This window comes from Anas platyrhynchos, chromosome Z, assembly GCF_047663525.1.
Source record: "Anas platyrhynchos isolate ZD024472 breed Pekin duck chromosome Z, IASCAAS_PekinDuck_T2T, whole genome shotgun sequence".
Lineage (NCBI taxonomy): Eukaryota > Metazoa > Chordata > Aves > Anseriformes > Anatidae > Anas > Anas platyrhynchos.
In genome coordinates this window covers 76259553-76280674 of record NC_092621.1, presented here as the reverse complement: position 1 = coordinate 76280674, position 21122 = coordinate 76259553, and the positions used below count along the sequence as shown (strand labels likewise).

Below are 21122 nucleotides of genomic sequence, written 5' to 3'. Positions count from 1 at the left end.
TGTGACAGCTGCAAATCCGAGCTACAGAGCATGGCATCCAGTCATGCTTGTTTTCTTAAAGGTATAAGATGGAACTGGATCTTTGCGTTTCTCATGTGGGAGAGCTTTCTTTATTACAGATGGGATGTTACCTAATGCATTTGAAGTTTCACACATCTCGGCAGGCAAATGTAAACTTGTAGTAAAGAGAACATTTTTAGCAATGAGGGTAATTAACCATGAAAACAGATTGCCAAGGGAAGTGATACATTCTCTAGCATGAGGAGAGTTTAAAACAAGACAGGCTGTTTTTCCAGAATGTATGCTCCAGTTCATCCATAAATTACAAACTGAGCTCAGAAATAACTGGGTGAGATTCTTCTTTCAGGTCAGACCTCCTGGTCACTGCAGTTTTTGATCTTCATTACTGTAGCCCCTAAAGCAAAGACATTTTTGAACATTCTCACAATATGTTTGCCCCTGCACTTTGAGGACATTTACAAAGCCTTGTGTAAGAGCCCAAAATCTCAGTGGAAGTCACTTATATTTGACTTCCTATCCTCTGCAGATGTTTTTGGAAATTTCCTATGCTGCTATTCATGGGGTAAATTTATTTACAGAATTTTAAGTGTTAAAACCAGTTGTTTGATGGCTGAGAGAAGGAGGGAGGAAATGAATATTAAAAGATGTGAGAAACAGAGAATAAGTCATTACAAAAATAAACTACACAAGATTTATCTATATAAAAAATCTATTTGGCTTCTTTACTGCACTCTTATCAGTACACTCAAGCAGTGTGTTTAGCAATGTGCAATGTGTGATTGTAGCAAACATTCTCTGTGTAACTCCTCTTCCATCTATTCCAGACAAGCAAGGAGTCAAGGAAGCTTTTTTGTTCACAAGTTTAAAATAGACAGACATATATATATATATATATATATATATATATATCTCCTACATTTATATATGTGTGCAAACATACGCTTACATGTATTTATAATGTATACTATATCTATGTTGAGGAAGGCAGAGTGAAAGAAGTCTGTTCAGTCCTTTCAGTAGGAGGGGAAGATTTATTTTCACCAGAAAGATCACAATTTCAGCCCAGTACTGGAAAATTCAGTGTCCTACAATTTTTATAGATCTTTTCCTTTTCCATAGAGATTTCTACAGTAAGAGCCACTGACAACAATCTGTGTTGCGGAACATGATGCAGCCTCCTAGATGCTCAGTGAACCTGCCTGAGGTGCCAAAGCCTTGAATTTTGTCAATTAGTCTGGCAGGTGTTAACGCTGAAATGGAGGAAATTGACAGTGGGGTCACAGTGACCTGGGTTGCAGAAGGGCCTTGCTGTAGTGTTCTGTACTGTTCAGAATTTCCCATATGTTGAAAGTTTCATGTCTAGGTATATTGTAATGCTGTAATCCAGCCAAGAAGCAACCCAGGTGTAAACAACAGATGCCAGGTCGTGATCAACTGTCATGAGGCAGAGGCTTCTAGCCAGATGGAGGTGACAGAAAGCATTACTCGTGGACACAGCTAGGCTAGTGCTCAGCTTAACAATCCTAAAAACATTACTAAAATGTCAATGAGAGTGCCTAATCGTAGCTTTTAGCCATAGAGACCCTATTTTGACTGTACAAGAGTTCTCTTTGCTTTCAGCCCAGAGACAAGCAGGAGGATCAGCAAGGGTGTCTCCCTTCACTCTACAGTAAGAGATCATTTAGTTTTACTTAAGAAATACTTCAATTTGGTATGTTCAGGTTGAATATCACCACCTCTTAGATGCCCTTGTCATTGGCTTTTCTATGACCTTTCTCACAAGTGCACGATGTAAAAATTGTTTGAAGACATGTAACTAGGATACCCACATGTAACATAAGATTTTATCTTTTCTTTTTTTGACTGAAACGTTAATAAACTAAGGAATATTTCCAGCCTATCATCATCATCTCCCTTGGTCAATGTCTTAGCACGTTTTCTAACTGTACAGAAGCTTGTACTGTGTCCAGAGACTGTACTACTTCAGGAAGAGTAAAAAAACTGCATTAGATATCATTCTAATTTTGATGTAAGCATGGAACCAGGGTTGCTGGCCTTTTTTTTTTTTTTTTTTTTTTTCTTTCTCCTTCCCCTGTTTTAGGCATGTAAGTTTCATCACTGCCTGAAGAGATCAGAAAAGTCATGCTTTGGGTTCCCAGCGTATTTGGCAGGTGACAAGAAAAAGACTAACTGACTAAATTCCCCAGATTATAGGGAAAAAAATCTAATCAAATGAACAAACAAAAACAATCAAACAAACAAAACAATACAAAAACAAAGTGGCCAAGCCAACCACCGTGGGAGCACTGTCACTAGCAGAGTAATGAACAACGTACAGAGACATCTCTACAAGATACTTAAGGATCAGTGATTTGACAACATATTAGTGCCAGAGGGTGTTTTCAGGCAGAGACCTGGGCTAAAATTGTACTGCAGACTGAAAACTTGTGGCTCAAAAAGAACTCCATATCCTGGCTCCACCTGTTATTTTCCTCTGTGGCCCTCTACAATCTCCTGCATTGGCTGAGTTGCAGGGGCTACTGTAGCAGAGAGTGGAGATAAAGTGGGTGTAAGAGCTGTGCCTTAAACATCTGATGCAGTCCTCTGTTACTTTAAACATCTGTCCCACTGTGGCTCAGGAGTCTCATCTCTTTGTGTGCCATTCACTCTCCACCAGAGCCATGGAGAAAGCAGCAGAAGTACTCTTGAAAGCTTAGGGCTGAGCAACATCGAGCTACTAGGACCTTAAATCCAAGAAGTAAAAGTGCTATTCCCCTTCTGTAGGAATCAGCTGTTTGTAGAAGACGTGGCTTCCTAGGAACCAAAGGAGGTTGGGCAGGGGAATTCCTTGAAAAGCTTACCAAGCCCGGTCCTGGAGCAGTTATCTTAGAGTACATCATGATGGAAACAGCTTCTACAACAATGCTGACTTTATTAGAAACGTTATTTCACATATGGTTGCTTATTGTTCAGAAGTAATGCATGCAAAACGTGATGGGCTTTCCAAGCACTTCTGAACAATTCCTGATCAAAGGAGTTAACGGTTTATATCTCTATCATTATTCACACAAATTTCAATGCAAACAGATGGTAAAAGAAACAGCAGTGGGTGGCCTCTTCTTTTCATAGCAATAATATGGTGTTTTATCATCTGGTACCAAAATCAGGGTAAATACCCTGTCATTAATAAGTTTGAGGTTTTTCTCCAATTCTGATGACCTACAGAGAGAATCTGCCACTCATTCGAGTCAGGCTACTGAGGGAAAATATTCCTAGTTAAGCCATTTTAATGTTGATGAGACAGGGGAAGGGAGAAGAGGTGGTTAAATGCTTACTCCGTGGCCTCCGGGAAAATCAGCAGCAAAGACAAGATTAGGACCTCATTCTTCTACATTACATAGTGCTGCAAAAGCAACAAGAATTTGATTTCCTTATGCTGGGTTTGTGTGGCAAGGTTTTGGTAACAGGGGGCTGTAGGGGTGGTCTCTGTGGGAAGAATCAAGCAGCTGCCCCATGTTAGATAAGGGACAGTTTTAGCCAGCTCCAAAAAAAAAACCTGCTGTTGGCCAGAGCTGGGCCAATAAGCGATACTGTTTGTGCCTCCAGGAGAGCAGATTTAAGGAGGGGAGAGAAGAACTGCTGCAGGTGGATGCGGCCTGGAGGAGGCTGTGGCCCATGGAGAGCCCCCACAGGAGCAGGCCCCGGGCCAGAGCTGCAGCCTGTGGAGAGGAGCCCACGTGGAGCAGGGGGTCTGGAGGGAGCTGCCACCCGTGGGGGGGGACCCGTGCTGGAGCAGTTTGCTCCTGGGAGATGGACCCCGTGGGACAGAGCTGTGTGGGAGCAGTTCCTGAAGAGCTGCTGCCTGTGGGCAGCCCCCATGGGCTCAGTTTGGGAAGGACGGCATCCCATGGGAGGGACCCCACGGGGAGCAGGGGCAGAGAGGGACCCTGAAAGAGCGGTGGAGACAAAGTGTCAGGGACTGACTGCAGCCCCCATTCCCCTGTGCTGCTCAGGGGGAGGTAGCAAAGCGTGAATGGGGGGAAGGTGGTTTTAATTCGTTTTCTTTGTTTTTCACTTCTCTAGCTTGTTAGTAATAGGTAATAAATCTCTCTAATCTCCCTATGCTAAGTCTGTTTTGCCCGTGACAATAATTGTTGAGTGATCTCCCTGTCCTTATCCCAACCCTTGAGCCCTTTGCATCATAATTTCTCTCCCTTTCCCTTTGAGGAAGGGGAGTGAGAGAGTGGTTGTGGTGGAGCTCAGCTGCCCAGCCGAGTAAAACCACCACAACTAGCAGTGCTAAAACAGAGACAGAGCAAAGGGGATTTTCCATCATGGGAAGGAAAGAAAGCTGTTCCTGAAACAACCCTCTTTTTCTTAAAAAAAGACACTGTAAGACAAATAACCTCATCTAGATGTACAGGCAGAAACCAGTCATACATATCAGCAATTATCAGTGGTGCTCACCGTGGCGTATAAAGCTGAGTAGATGCTCAAAGCAGCATGTTTGGATGGAAAGGATCTCCTTGCCTTTTCAATCACCTCCACATCCCCGGTGCAGATGTTGCCATTGTTTATGAACTGGTGGTGGGTCCGACAGTCGTTTCCAGTGTAGTTGGGTTTACACACAGTCAGGAAGTATGGAGCCAAATTCCCAGTCACAACCTGGCCAGCATTTACAAATATGTCAGTAGCAAAAAGTCCAAACGCAAACACTCCTGTGAAGAAAGGTTAAAAATAAGTATTATTCAAAGACATTTAAAACAGTCTTGGTACCTGAAAGGAAGATAAATAATGAGAGATAAAGGAGAAAACTCTGCTGTCATTACCTGGAAAAAAACCCTGTTGACACCAGCAGAGCCCTGCATGGGATTTATGGCATGGAAGACTGCATGCTCAACTATGGCAGGTGCTTAACTCAGTGGCTCCAGAAGGACTCAGAAAAAAGGCTGAAAGTGGTAAGTAAATGCATAGGAATCTGTTTGATTCAAGCTCTGAACAGAACTGTGAGCTACATGTTTCACTGCAAACCCTGCATCTATACTATGCCTGCAACATTTTCACTATGACAAGGGCTTGCAGCCCGCAATCAAGTGTCATGCACATGAGCTGTTAAGGTGTTTATGAGTTTTTACTAGATGTGGGTGGAAAATGTTAATATAGTAGCTCTGAACTACAAAATAAAAACCAGAGGAGCAGTGTAGTGCTGAGACACAATTAACCTTCCCATTGCATGTCACATATCTCTTGGATTGTGACTATTCACTATTCTGATATTGCAAAATTAAGATTCTGATCCAGCAATATTTGCCAAATCCTTTGGGATACGTCTTCAATACTTTTGTCCAGAAGACCTTTCCATACAGTTGCAGTTCAGCTTATGCCAGTGGGAGCACATACCCTCATACACTACAGCTGAAAGTATGCACTTGAACCCAGAAGCTTTTGCAGGGTTGTGGAGCATCCCTTGCTTGAAACTGCAGTAGTCACATCCTCCAGGGACTCCCCATGAGCATTATCAGTATCTGCTATGGCTGCTATGAACATATAAGTTCATAGATCTTTGCGTGCAAGTGCTTCCTACATACCAAAGGACAGAAGAGCAGGTTTGCAGTAATGCCAAACCCAAATGTTTCAAAAGACTAAATCACCTCAATTTTCCTCCTACCCATCACTAAACGGGATTAAAGTATCATAGAAATTTAGAAAAAATAAATATTTTACTTATGGTCTGGGAATGCTGGCAGTCATATATTTTTGCCTTCTCTCTCCTACAGCTTTGTAGGCAAAAGTAATTTAAACTCTAACTGAACTGAGATTGACGTATATTTAAGTACAACCAAAAGCTGGAGCTTCAGGGATATCAACATATCTTAGGAGAGCTGTAAGGGTTACAGTATCTTCACTGCTTATCTGTACTGAGTTATAAAAGGAAAAAAAGATTGATGTAGTCTGAGAAACAAAAATATCAGGGAGTCAGGAATATAATGCAACTGAAAATGCCTTACCTCAAATTAAGAAGAATCAAAGATAGTTCTGCAGATACTGTAACCCTCCATGTAGATAACGAAAGCAGGAGGGCCATAACTAGCAAGAGTTAGGTCCTTTCAAACACGTAGGGCCTGTCTTTACAGAGGACAGTGACATGAAATAAAATCCTTATCTAGCAATGGATTAATTGTGCAAATGTGCAGTGGTACTTTCTACTGCTGCTCGCTCACGCTTTGTCCTCAGAATGCATCCACAAGGTCAGGAAGAAGTGTTACCACAGTGAAGAGGATTTTGAGGACCGAGTTTATTACCAAATCTCCAGGCCATGGGTTAGAACCGAGCACTCAAGAAAAGGCACATTAAATCCATGGTGCTGCCTCAAGGAACTGGTGTGTGATCATGGGTTTAAGGAGATGGTGGAGATCAAGGAAGGCAGTAGCCTTCCTTCGGTTCTAGACTGCAGGACTGTCATATCTTTTTACTGATGTGACATTCTTCCTCCCCTTTATCATGACTTGCTTTGAACAGTACTGTTTTGATGTGCTGTGCAAATCACGGGGAATGCAACGAGGATTATTACCCAGCTCTTTACAATGCTTAAGGGAAATCCAAGAGCCAAGCTGTTATCTGGCCCATGGTTTTTATTGCAAAGTTAGTACAAGTCAAAAACTGAAGTATTTCAGAAAATGCTCACAGGCTTCATAAAGTTATTTCAATCTCTATGCAGTGCACAGGTACAAAGGCAGTCTGGTGTTTTACTCTGAAAGAAAGAAATTTCAACACCTGTATTTTCTCAATATTCGGCAGCACTGAAAGTGCTTGCCCAGTGTCAGTGCTGATGGCTGTGTGCTCTGCAGAACAAGTCATGGTTGAAACCTTTATCATGTTCTCCATTGCGATGTACAGGGATCACTGTAATTCCCCTTCTGCAGCTCTGCCAAATTGTGCCTTATGAAAATTACAGCGATGTGCACCAACGAATTCAGCTAGCAGGAATTTAACCCTTGCAGACTGATTACATTACATATACTCTCTGGAGACTTTGAAACAGGGTTCGTTGTAATTAATTTAAAGGCTATAACACCAGCGAGCCTTGGCACCAGTGGAGAGTCAGTCCCCTGATAGCTTTTGTACCTCAGGAATCTGTATATGAAACTGATTTGCTCAATGGCCTACAGGAGCTAAGTTAACTAACCAGAGCATGGGAATGCCGTGAGGTAACTGACAGGTTTTTAGAGGCAGACAAGCCACTGCTGACAGGCTTCATGGGAAGGGTAGCTAGTCCTAGCTCTTTACAGTTATACAGCTGAAATTTGTGATATCATGCCACACAGAGAATGTGAGAATTTGTACCTCTTGCATACTTTGATGCTAGATTTAGTGGGAGGTGATACCGTCCTGCTAAACTGTGGCACGTTATCATGCTGTGCTCACTCTGGCCTAGAAAACCTGGGAGTGGACTTTAGTCCGGAACTTAACATATGTTGAATAAGGATGTACACAGCACTAGCCACATTGAAAGGAGACCTGTAAAAACACAGCCTGCACAGATGGTTGTCAACACAAAGGATGGATACAAGCTAATTTAAGTTGTATAAAGCCACTCCTTCCTCTCATCCACATGTATCACATAGTCTGGCTTCAGGAGATCTTAAGCAAGGAGCAGAAGGCGTACTATTTCTGATAAGGCATCCTGACTTTTCTTCACTGTCCTGGCTCTCTGCTGTTTTTGTGTGTGTAAGAAGCTGATAGAAAGAAGAGATTGAAAGCAAACCAGTAAGCGCAGTGTAGTTTGGAGACACTAATTTAGACCATGGATACAGGGTAGACTTTACTCCCTGCTACTCCCTTTAGCTGCCCCAGATCCCAAGAGGAAGAAATCAAGGCTCAGATCTGAACCTCTCTTCACCTCCAGTGAGAAAGACTAAACAGAACAAAACAAAAAACAAAGAATGACTTTTACAAAAAAAAAAAAAAAAGCTGAGGACAGACAAATGAACCCTAAGTCCTTCCAACTCCATCTCACCTGACCTAAAACTTGGCTTGGAGGAAGCATCTAAATCTTCAGCAGCTTCAATTTTTAATGCTTCAGTTTTATTTTCTCCATTTACATCCCCCATAAATTGCTGCCAAATAATCCTCCAAGCATGAATCCATAATTGTTGGGCTCTCACTGACACACAGCTCCAATGGTTTTTCTGGTACTAAACTCCTTGAGTGGCTGTTCGTCAGTGTTACCATCTCCAGCTAAGTCTATTGCTTCTGCTAACAGACATGCATGCCCTACAGAAGGGTCTAACTCTCCTCCCTCACCGTTAACATTAGCAGTAACTCGTTTTCTCCTGGCAACTCTTGCTCAAGCGCTCTTCTTCCAGCCTGAATCTCTCTGACATCAGTGACTGCAGCTGCCTGCTGACTCCATGGAAACTCTCACTATTACAGACATTTAAAATGCCACTGATCTGAAACAAAACAAATAAATAAACACACACAAAAGGAACCATGGGAGTTGTAGACAAGCTGCTGAAAAGACATTGGGAAGAGAGAAGTGAGAAGCCAGTGGGTGGAAATGAGAATGAGGAGGCAGAAGCCTTTATTAGAGGAAAACCATGAATCTGTTAAGTAAAGTGACAAAAGAAACAATGCATTGAAGTGCTTGTGGGACATCAGAAGCTGTGCTCTTGAGTAACTATCCTCATGTCTTCTGCAAAGTGAGTTTATTTAGGCACGCCTCCCTCTCCCAAGACAAATGCCCAGACAATTGTCTGAATTTGTCACACTCGACCTGATTTGCTGGGAAAACTTTCATATTACACATGCACGCTCACATTCTCACAACCTCTTTCCTACTCCTAAGAGTTGTAAAGAGGGTAAGAGTTTCAGTGGAGGAAGTCCTTGGAACAACTTCTGGTTCTACAGAAATGCTGATCTTCACACCATCTCTGCGGGTGTTCCCATAATTGCCTGGTGCAGCCAATTAAGCCATCCATTGTTAGTCTTGTGACCTAGAATCTGCTAAACCACCTTCCATCATTATATCTTCAAGGGTGTTGTTAAAGGAGATCTGTATCATTTGCCATTTTACAGCTGGAGAGATAGGCATTGCAGGAAAAGGTACTGCTTGTTGCTGTGGCATCAGTTACAGGCTCAAGAGCAAGCTGTTACTGAGCACTCACAATCTGATCACAGGATTGGTTTTAATCTCCCCACAAAGCCCACTGCTCCAGCTCTCTACTGCCTCTTACTTCTACCTGCTTCACCTGTGAGTGTCCTGCCTGGGTACTGTTTCTTCAAGACATAAGGAGCAAGATACGTGGTCTGAACACACAAGAAGAAATTCAGTTGCCAGTGCAAAACCACTCCAGAGCCTTGAGCCCCCTCCCCATAGGTGTCCATGATTTCTTCCTGCTTTGCTGCTTTATAACTATCAGTTTTCATCTAGGCAACAGTCATCTCAAAGCCCCGCATAAAAGGGAGCAGTAACATTTGATTTGTCCCCAGCACAGACACCTCTCATTGTGGAGGTTCCTCAGTGATAAGAAGTGAGACCTATGGTAGTTCAAGCCTCACCCAAACACAGCTTGAGCCCTCCTGAAAGGCAGCCAGTTAATTACAGAACGTGCATTGTTTCATTATGAAGGCAGACGGAAGGATAAGGTCAGGCAAACTATGTCCTGCAGCTGCACAGGGAATTGACATCAGAGCTCTGGGGTTTATCTATCCTATTACAATAAACTCAATGTGTGTGTAAATCTTGTAAACCTTTATTTGCTGAACTAAAGCCTTAATTTGCCGAAATAAAGCCTTAATTTCATTATTTAGCTGCCCACTGTGAGGTGCCCCCATGGTTTAAATTAAGCTGTCAGCAGAAGCTGATCTGTGCCATTCGTTAACTGCAAATTATGCAGCTCCAAAGTAAAAGCCACTGGTAACAAATTCACAAAGCACGTTGCATTTCTAAATATCTGGAGACAGGCTACTTGCATGTTATCAGAGCTTTGCAGGTATACAACTTAATCACAGGGATTAGAAACCTAATATATTGAAATGCAACAAAATACACACTCTGATCACACTGCCAGACTGTCAGTGAGGTCTGAATCCATGATCCTGGGGGTGGTGCAACTGCTGTATGTACGCGTACTAAATCCTTGACTAAGATCATTCTCAAAATAACACTAAAATAACGTATAACCTCTATTTGGAATACAAATGGTGAATAAGAGCAAATGCAAGATGTTAACAGGGGTACTGATTGGGAAATTGCCACAAGAAAAAGTGAATAAAAATACAAAAAGCTGTGTGTTTTCAGGCTGGGTGGCAGGGAGAAGTGGCAGAGGCCCAAGAAACAAACTTCTCTTCCTCACTGCTTTCTCAAAGGTTCAATACAAAACCTGTGAATTTAGGTAGCTTAAGTTCTTAATAAAACTCCTTTGAGGGATGGGGAGGGGAGGGAAGAGCGATGGTGGTACTAAAGAATAGCAGTGCAGCACCAATATTTTAGACAGAAAAAATTACTCCAAAGCAACTGCACACCTCTTGTTTGAACTGAAAATCTTTAAAATAAATGTCTGTGGAAGGAATATAAAAGATAAAGAGGAAGATGGAACAAATTGCAACATATATCAAAGTCTGATGTTTCCAAGCTAAGCCAGCTTTATTCCACTGATAAAGGAATTGATTTTCCAAATACAGGGAACACAGCAGATTTCTCCTATCTGGGATGCAGTAAAGGACTTGATATACACTGAAGTAAATTGAGAGACAGTTTTTTGCCACCGAAGGCAAAATGTGCAGAATTTATGTTTGGGCCAGGAAGAAAGAAAAATTTTGCTCCAGCTTTCTATGGATGCAGAAGCAGTGAAAAATTTAAGACAAAGCTCAACATTTAAGGACCCCACTAAACTTGCAAGGGGAGAACTCTAGAGACGGACAACTGCTGAGGACTTGAGGAAACAAAGGGCAAATAAGCAGGAAGCACAGCAGGCAAGGTACAAAAGTGAATGAAAAAAAACATGGGGCATTGTCAACATCCAGGAAAAGCTATAGGGTTTGATTTTGCTTAATTCTTTGCACAAGCACTAGAGTAATAAATAAATAAATAAATTAAAATGCCTCATTGTGAGGCACACAAAGAAAAAACATGAGGAGAAAAAGCTCAAGTCCAGCAACCAAATCCAAAAAGTCCCATGGTGATAATGTGACAAGCGTGATTATCTTTTACACCACCAAAGATAGTCTGAAGTTACGGAGTAAGGGACAAACAAAAAGTCTCTTTGCCTTTGTAAAATATGGAAATAACAACTCTCAGACGCTGTCAGTGATGTGCCTTTCAAGGTCAGAAAGTTGTGTTAATTTTTCCTTAGGCATAAACATCCAGATACACTGAATGGTATTTCTCACCCTTTTGAGTAATATGAACTGTGATGACATAAGAGATAAAGCATTGTTCCACAGAGCTCGATTGCTATTTTTTGGAGGTACTCATGGAAGGCTCTTGCTCACTAATCTGGGCTAAAAAGGGTTATCAGATGTGGATATTCAAATGAATTTGTACCACAACTAAACTGGTTTTCTTGCAACAAGCCAGTCCACTTGCTAGGATATCTTGGGAGAAAAACTATTTAATATCTCTGTAACCTATGGTCCTCATGTTTAGCATGCGAGGAAATCCATGTACGAGCAACCCGTTGGTCTCTCCATATCCAGGTATCCTCCTTCTGGAGTGAGTAGCTGTGTGAAGATAAATTCCCTTATCACCCAGCATGAGCTACAGCTGGTCAGTCCATTTCACATTTTCAGATGCATTTGGAATTTCAATGAAATAAGCGTGGTTATTTTTAGTTCCTTTTATAAATGATTTCAGTCACTTTTCAACAAGCTCTGCTTCCCTCACTTCACAGCAGAGACAGGGAGGTTTCTGACAAAAACTTGCAATCAGTGGAGTTTAAAATAAGACCAACACTTTAAGCCATTTCTAATAAGGTTAACTTCCTTTTTCTCTGCAAGATAAATAAAGCTGCAAAGCCAAGATTGATTTCTCTAGCAGGTTCATATCCTGCTACTCTCCAACAGTCCACAGTATCATCATTGCCTCCTCCACCAGAAGAAAAACTATAGCATGAATGCCTAAGAATAAAGATAATTAAAATGAAAGCAGGGCAGAAAAATATAATTACAAGAAAACATATAGAGCAAGTGCTTAGCCGCCATGGTTTAAGCTCTTTTAGTGCTGACCCCGCAGGCGAGAGTATTTGATTAGGACTTTGCAAAACGTGCTGAATGTGCTGCAACAGCCAAACAGCCCTGAGTGGCCCAGTGGACCTCAGTACCCTGCTTTTCTCCTAATGGCAGTTTACTATCCATCAATATATCCTAGAGGTTATCTGAAGTTCAAGGGTATTTTACTTTAATTACATTCTCACGTCTTTTGTTTTAATGAGCAGCACACAGGACAGGCCTGGGTAATGAACCACAGGTGGTTTGTGTCTCCACCCCCAATGTGGGAGAGGGTAAAAAACCTATTTCACTTCCTAATCTCCATGCAAAAAAGCAGGAGTTACAGAAAAAGGACAGGGAGAAAGAAAACCACAGTTTTTCATCCTATGCAGCATGTATTTTTTTCTGATGAAAACCTGAACAAATTGCAAGAATCCCTGCCTGCAGCCATGGCTACACTCCATGGAAGCCATCGTCACACCAGCCCTTTTGTTTTTTCACATATAAAGCTCAAAAATTTAGAAATGACAGGGAAGATGTGATTCAGATATTTTCATTTTTTTGTTCAGCTGTTTATTTTAACTCACACTGTGAATTCAGACCCAACCCTCCTAAAGGGGGTATATGTAAGGGTGATTTACCTCTGTGAGTACACAGGGAGGGAGGTGCAGAGATGGCCTGTGAATAAAAACTCATGGTCTGTGGAGAGTCATATTTACCACTGTTCTGTGCAGGCAGTGAGACAGCTCTCCCTACTTCTAAACGCTCAAAGGCACAGCTTGGGCAGCCTTAAGTAGCTTTGAACTGAGAAGCCTTCAGAGAGCAGTAAGATCCCCTGTCAGTGCCACAGCAGATATTCAGGCTGTGCTGCTGCTTCTACTCCTAAAGAACCATGAGACGGTCCCCTTGGTGAACGTCTCCTGGGCCTTTTTCCACTGATTAAGCTTTGTGAAAAGGGTGTAGAGGTCTTCAAGTACAACAGAAAGCAAACTCCAAATGGTTTTGTGACAGAATTTTTTCCTTTGTTTCTCAGCAATTAACTCAACAAAATCTCTAACAAAAACAACAGCAACAAAACCAAACACAAATACAATAAAAATAAGAATGTTATTTTAGTGGGCTTTGGGCTTTTTTATGCTGTGCTCAGCTGAACATTATGTGCCAGAGCTATAGATGTTAAAATTAAACTTGAATAAAAAAAATGCTGAAGAGATGGGCTGCTGAGAACCGATTTGTAAGTAAAATGGGTAGCTTACAGAGAATAGCAATGATGGAATTATTCATATAAGGATTTGATTGGCATAACCTTTCTTCAAGGGTTCAGATGAAGCATTAAGCTCAGCAGAACAGGATATAAACCAGGTCCAGACAGCATGACATGGCACATTTCAAACATTACCTTGCAAATCCCGAGGGGGACTATCCCTCTAAGGTGGAAAATGTCTGCAAAGATTTCACAGCTTAATTAATTTTGTGCTGTAGATGATTAGGATCTTTTGTTCTGTTTTAGTGCAAAGAGGGACTAAACTTGCAGTGCTAAACATGCTTACCTATAAAACGTATTATTCTTCGAAGCAGTGGGTTCAGGTAACAGCACTCTCCAGTCAAAATAGTTTTCTCTTGAATAATTAGGGTTTCTCTGGTTGACTTTATGAAATACATGGATATCTCACCAATAAAAATCTGTCAGGAAAAGGAAAGAAGTAGAAGGTTAATAATGACATAAGCAAACTTTAAAACACATGAGCCAGGTTCCAGCCCACAGAAACTACTACACACCATTGTGTCTGTGGGATGCTGAACTTCCACAGAGAAGCCACACCATTCAGTTGGGATGAACTGAGATAGACCCACCTGCCAGCCAAGAAAAGGATCTGCTGTTCTTACACTCAGTGGCATGACACATCAAGTACGAGGCCTCCTTATACTTACTTCTGGGATACAGGGAACAAACGGAGCTTTTACCTTTACCATGTATCACAAAAACTCCTATTTTTACTGCAATTAATTTACTGCAATTAATTTGTCATGTCCTTGGTTTAGCATATAAAATTTACTGACAGGATAGTTTTCATGGATGGAAGGCTTCTGCCCATGGAGGGAAGAGGAAGCTAACACTGCAGACTTCTACCCCACCATTTTAGCAGCAAGCGTTGGCAACACTGGATGCTTTTTACAGCCTTCACAGCTTCTCAAAAATATACTTGTCTGAATCTGCCACAAAGGCAACAGAGCTCCTGCCAACTTTGAAAAGAAATTTGGATGAAGGACATCCCTGCAGTGGAAACTTATCAGAAGTCACAAAACTTTTGAGGAGGTCATTGAAAATTTTGGAGGTCATATGCTGTTATTTGTAATAATGACGTAAAAAGTGCCAGGATATGGAGGCAGGACTGGCAATCACCCGTGCTGTTAGGTTGTTAGTATGGTCCTTGCCATAGCCTGTCCCAATTTCACAGTTTCTCTGAGCATGCCTGGGCCAATTCCCACGAGGAAATCTGGCTGCAGCCACTGCTCTTTATGACAGAGTTTGGCCACTGATTTCACATGCTGGACAGTCTGAAGGCCAGAGGATGATTTCTGAACTGTTTTGTTTAATAACTGTACAGTTTTATTTATTAAAACATCAAAATGTAAGTCTCCAGGGATTTACCTATCTTCATGTTAAATGTGCTTATGTAGTAAGTATTTAGTTTGCCATCAGACCATTTGTTCTTTTCATGAAATATGATAGATGTTCCCCACAGGGGCAGGATCACTATTTCCTAAATACTCGGAATTAGTTTAACCCTGTTGCACAGAAGTCTATCTGCCCTAGCTAAAGCTGGACAGAATTTGATCATCAGCTTTAGCAGCAGTGATGGTCCACTCACAGCAGGCACTTCTGCAAATCTCACCTACCATGTTCTGTCAGCAGGCTTTAGAAAATGAAACCGTGAAATTATGAAAGACAGAGTTTGTAATGGAAGTCTTTAGGAAAAAAAAATAAATAAAAAAGCCAGCCTGAAGTGGAAGAAATGAGCTTTTAAGGGAGCACCCAAAAGAATTAATTTAACTACATTTATAAGACACACAAGAGGAATCCATGATGTTAAGGAATGGTCAAAGAAATGCATTATAAAAGCATGCACATGCATGCAGGCGGATACGGAGTTGGCATAAACCTCAAGGAGCAAGCCCTAGCTCGCTTTGCTGTAATGGTATGTATGCTGTTTCAAGGGCAACAATTTATCCTTATTAAGCCAGATGAGCATCCTTATTGATTATTGACATTCAAGCCAAGTATGCTCAACCTTTTTATAATTCTAACCGCTGATGGCGAGAGATGTAGAGTTGTAAAATGTATGTCGATAATGGCATCTGTGGGTAGGAGCCGATGCATGGGAGCCACACTGAAACATTGCCTTTATCCCGTTTCACTCCATCTGCTCTTAACAGAATTGGCAAGCAGTTCAATAAGCTCAGCTCACTAACTATGGGGCTGGGAATTAAGAAACAGACCATCTGCACTAAAGCAGTTTAAAAGTGACACTCTGTTTCAAACCATTTATTATTTGAATTATGATAATGCTGAGAAGTTAGAGTTAATGCTTTGGCTCTTTGTCTGCCTGGGGCTGTACATACACATTGAGAGACAATTCATGCCCTGAGGAAATCCTAGTTTGTGAAGAAGATGAGTTAGTGGTGACAACACAAACTTTTCAAATAAGGGTTAGATATAAAACGTAGTAATAGCTCTTCTTTAAGAATACATCATTTTTAATTTCCTTTGCATCAGAAGTTGAATGAGCATTTTTCAGTTTTACTTCCCACCTTTGTTTCCATGAACTTATCTGTCTGGCACACTCCTAGAGACCCTCATGTGGACAGATTAATTCTACTTAGATTCCGTAGTAAATTTTGCCATGAAATGAATCTGTTCAATCTTGTTCCAGTGATGTAATCAACACTATCCTAGATTTCCTCTGACATAGCAAAATTTAACTTTTTAAGTGACCAGTTCCTTTGCTTTAATATAGACTTTAGATATATAGTTGTAACACTGTATTTGTGAGGTGACATAAGATGATTTAATATAACTGGACTTTCTCGTGGTTCTACCTCTTGTACTGAATTTAGTTGCCTGAATTTGAGGGTTTTGCTTCCTTGTATGCTTTATTTGGGCTCTAGAAAGTGGTTCAAGGCCAGGGCATGGTCTAAAAGCCCAAGGTGAGACTGGGAACTTAATTCTCATCTAGCTGTGCAAAATTGAATATGGTCTGAATATTCTCTCAAAAAAATGTTTATTTATTTTTTCCTCCAGGCATTTCTCAAATTGAATAACTCCACTGATTTTCATGATTTAAAGTGCATGATTCTGCATGAGCAGTGTCCACATGCAGCCAAGTTGTCCAGCTGGTCTCCCAAAATCAATCACTGACACTGTTAAGTGCCTTAGCATCTGCCAGAACAGAATCAGCAACCCGGGAACATGTACAATTCAGTCCTAAATACGAAATCTAAATATAGATACACATATATGGGTGGAAAAAGAAAAAAGAAAAAAAAAAAAGAAACAGCAAACTACTACGTTAATGTCCACTTGGGAAAACAATGCAAGGTTCACTAACTACTGTTTCATAGTGGTTTAATTATATAATAGAAATGGCAAGAAAATTGCAATGGAGGTCGGGTACTGAAAGCTCAGGTGCTCCACAGTCTGAGGCGATGTATATAACAGGGAAACTAAGGCAGTGTTACTGGATGTGATTTTATGCTCTATTTCATGAATGTAATAGCAGCTTAACACTGAGGTTGTCTGGCCTCTTTTGCTCACATTCTCTTTATATTATTGTTAGGCAAAAGTAATATGATGATGTCCCAACGTCCCCTCCCTAAATCAAAGATATTTACCCAGAGCAGTCATTTTTCCTTCACTGATTTCAAGCAATCCATTGAGAAAACTTCATTCAATTTTACATGCCTTTCCACTATTGGCAGTGTCCCCATGACCCTCAATAATCAGCTCTCAAAAAAACTCTGCTGTGTGTTTGCTTATTTCCTGGCTCCTACTTAGCAAACAGCTGAATAAAATGTTCCTCACCAACAGCCTTTTGTCCTTGACCGAGTTGATTTTTTTTCTAGCTGTAGCCTGGAAAAGATAGTCCACCAGCTTGTGAACTGACATATTCAGACAGTGAAATATCACATCTTCTCCCTTCAAGTTCTCAGCACAATAGGAGCATGTTATCCTCCTTGCACTCCTGAAGAGTTTTGCATTTGTTAATTTGTTTGATTATCTATTTAATTTATGTAACTATTGATTTTAAAGGGAAGTGTTTTTTTTTTTTTTTTTATCTTTTCTTTTAATCTTTGTTTCTTACAACACTTTATGTTGTGCTCACAGTCTCCTTGCCAAATGATTCTTTGCACAACTCCACAGCCACAGCTAGTTACCAAGCCTCCCTCCATCCAATTTGAAAAGCCTGTCCATCAGGTGAAGTCCCTGGTGGCTGGAAAAGGGAAACATCACTCGTGTTTTCAAAAAGGTTAGAAAGGAAGATGCAACTACAGTCTGGTGAGCCTCACCTCTGTGCCTGGCAACAGATGGAACAGATCCTCTTGGAAGCAATGTCAAGGCACGTGCAGGACAAGGAGGTGATCCAAGACATACAACTTCACCAAGGGGAAATCATGCCTGAGCAGTCTGGTGTCCTTCTGTGATGGAGTGACTGCATCAGTTGGCAAGGAAAGACAAACAGATGCCATCTACCTGTTCTTCTGTAAGGCCTTTAACACGGTCCCACATGACATCCCGATCTCCAAATTGGAGAGATATGGACTTAATGGCTGGATCATTCTGTGGATCAGGAGTTGGCTTGAAGATCACACGCAGGGTGGAGGTCGATGGCTCTAAGTCCAAGTGGAGGCTGGTGACAAGTGGTGTACCTCAGGGTTCTCTACTGGGACTGGGACTATATAATGTCTTTATCAATGACAGTGGGATTGGGTGCACCCTCAGCAGGTTTGCAGATGACACCTAGTTGAGTGGTGCAGTTGCTACAGTAGAAGAAAGGGATGCCATCCAGAGGGACCTGGACAAAGACAAGCTGGCAAAGTGGGCCAGTGAACCTAGTGAGATTCAGTAAGTCAGGAGCAAGGTGCTGCACCCACGTCGAGGCAATCTCAGACAAGAGCATAGACTGGGATTGATGTTTACCTCAATGAGAGCAGCCCTGCAGAGAAGAACTTGGGGATTCTGGTGGACAAAAAGGTTGACATGAGCCAGCAGTGGGTGCCTGCACCCCAGAAGGCCAACTGCAGCCTGGGCTGCATCGCCAGAGGGGTGGGCAGCAGGGGAGGGAGAGGATTGTGCCCCTCTGCTCTGCCCTTGTGAGGACCCACCTGGAGCCCTGCGTCCTCCTCTGGGGCCCCTAGCACAAGAAGGATGTGGGGCTGTTGGAGCAGGTCCAGAGGAGGGCACAAAGATTATCAGAGGGCTGGAGCACCTCTTCCATGAAGAAAAGCTGAGAGAGCTGGGGATGTTCAGCCTGGAGAAGAGAAGGCTCTGGGGAGACCTCATTGCAGCCTCTCAGTAATGAAGGGGTCTTATAAGAACAACTTTTTCCTCAATCAGATAATGACAAGACAAGGGGGAATGGTTTTAAACTAAAAGAGGGGAACTTTAGATTATACGTGGTGAGGAAATTCTTATATGTGGAGAGGCTCTGGCACAGGTTTCCCAGAGAGGCTGTGGATGTCCTGTCCGTGGAGGTGTTCAAGACCAGGTTAGATGAGACCCTGAGCTACCTAATGTAGTTGCTGGCATCACTGCCTATGGCAGGGGGCATGGAACTAGATGGTCTTTGAGGTCCCTTCCAATCTGAGCCATTCTATGATTCTGCGAAACATTCTATAACTAGATTAGGGGTAAACATCAAGAAGAGTTGTTTCTATAATCTGTCCATAAATGGATGTGGGATACAACCATGAGGTGGTTTCAGAAGAGTGGCATCCTGGAGCAACACTCCTGAAGGAACTATGCTGTGCAGTGACAGTGGGGAGCCTTGTGGAGTTGTATTCAATTTGGGAAATTAATTACTTGATGGTGCAGTTGGGACAGACAAGGATAGGATCACGATTTAAGACTTGTGTTCCTTTTCATTTGTTTCTCGCATTCAGTACATTAGCCTTGTACCTCACTTCAGATAAGTCTTCTAGTAAAGGTGAAGGCTCCATCCGTACCCTGAAGTTGTGTGACAGGGGCTATGCAGTTTTCATTTCAGCTGCAGTTCCACACAGATACAGGTGGAGAAGCATCAGCCAGGGCACACACGAGACACAGTGAGCAGAGTTGTGCCTGCAGTCTAGGGATGCCCCTGTGAAATGATAGCCTTTTGCTGCTTCCCATAAAAATTGTACAGCTAATGGCAATTCTGATCACAGCAAGCAGAGGCAGATCCCGTATTAGGAAGAATGATTTGAAATACAGACAGGATCTGTGTTTTCTAAGCACAAAGTTTACATCATTCTGATTTCCAGGAGTTTTAAAGTCTCACAGCTCGTTTGCTTTAACAACACTAACAGCAAAGTCAATCACTGTTAACACCATTTAATACATGAAAACCACATCCAGGGACATGCTATTCCACACAAATATCTCTGTCAGCAAGCAAATCTGTACTCGGCTCTCAGGACATCATCACTCATCTCTGGGCTGGCTTCAGCAAGCTGCATGACATTTCCTGAATCATCTACAAGAATGTGTGTGGCTGCATTTTTAATGTCACAAATAGAAAGAAAGAAATTAATCAAATCCACAGCATTCAAACAGCAGCCGAGGGGAGGAGCAGATATGCGAAGGGAATTGGCTGGGAGACAAACTATGTGCAGAGCACTCAAAAATGGAGAAAACAAGCAGCTGTGGGTTATGGGTACCCCAATCAGCAATTTTCAGAATGACTCCACACAACTCTCCCTGGGAAATGCAAGCCTGTCCACTGAAAGGTGACCTTTGCAAAGTGCTCCAGCAGGCATTTCATCAGCACTGCCCTGAGTCGGGCCCAAAGCAATTCTGCCCTTTTGCACTATGGTGTATCTGAGGACTGCATCATCACAGTTGCTGGTCAGTAGGGACACTCCCCAGGTGCTGCACGGAAGCTCTTCCTCCACTCTTCTGCCATCAGTTAAGCAGCAGAACATTTACACAAGCACCACAAACCGTAAAGGCTCAGGATCACACAGGGATTTAGCTGGGAAGGAGTGCCAGAGGTCTCCAAGCCTTACTCATAGCAGAGCCAGCACTGAGCAGGGCCTTGAGCAGTCAATTTTCTAATGTCTTTGAGACTGGAGATCTCACAGCCTATAGGGGGGCACTGTTTCAATGCCTGACTGCTGCCAGCATAGAAAGATTTTTCCCTAACAAGCACAGTTTCTCTTCTTGCAGCTTGAGTCCATTGCAGCGCTGCCTCTCGTCCTTCAAACAGTCTGGTGGCATCCTTGTAGGCCCCCACTAAGAACATGTCTCAGATCAGCTTTCACTTCGTGTTTCTAATTCCTTAATTCCTTTGATCTCCCTCACATTTAGCCATGGGACTTGTGGGTTATTGATCTGCCAACCTGCCTGCTGCCTACAGAGCTACATATTGATGCTGCACAGCTTATACTTCTTAGTCAAGCCTGGGCAGCAAATGGTAAGCAGCATTCATGCTGAGAAAGACACCTGGGGTGGCGAGCAATCACAGAAGCAGTCACAGCCTTGGCACCCTCTCCCGAAACAGCATTTCTACTGTCTGTGGCAGGACCCTGGCCCAATCCTGCCCAGGAGGGCAGAGGTTTTCCCTAATAATACTAGCACTGCTGCTGCTAATGAGGACCAGGGATCAGACAAGAGTTTTGTCAGATGCTCTCTC

General features: G+C 42.3%; 1 protein-coding gene across 2 annotated transcripts in view; it reads right to left on the bottom strand.

The window, feature by feature from the left end:
• Positions 1 to 21122, bottom strand: part of PLPPR1 (phospholipid phosphatase related 1) — a 130052-nt gene that overhangs the window by 6920 nt on the left and 102010 nt on the right. For both annotated transcript variants that reach the window (XM_038170960.2, XM_038170961.2), the window contains exons 4-5: positions 13782 to 13914; positions 4489 to 4739 (exon numbers count right to left, since the gene is read on the bottom strand). In XM_038170960.2, the coding sequence (XP_038026888.1) occupies positions 4489 to 4739; positions 13782 to 13914 (384 nt within the window). The remainder of the gene's footprint in view (positions 1 to 4488; positions 4740 to 13781; positions 13915 to 21122) is intronic.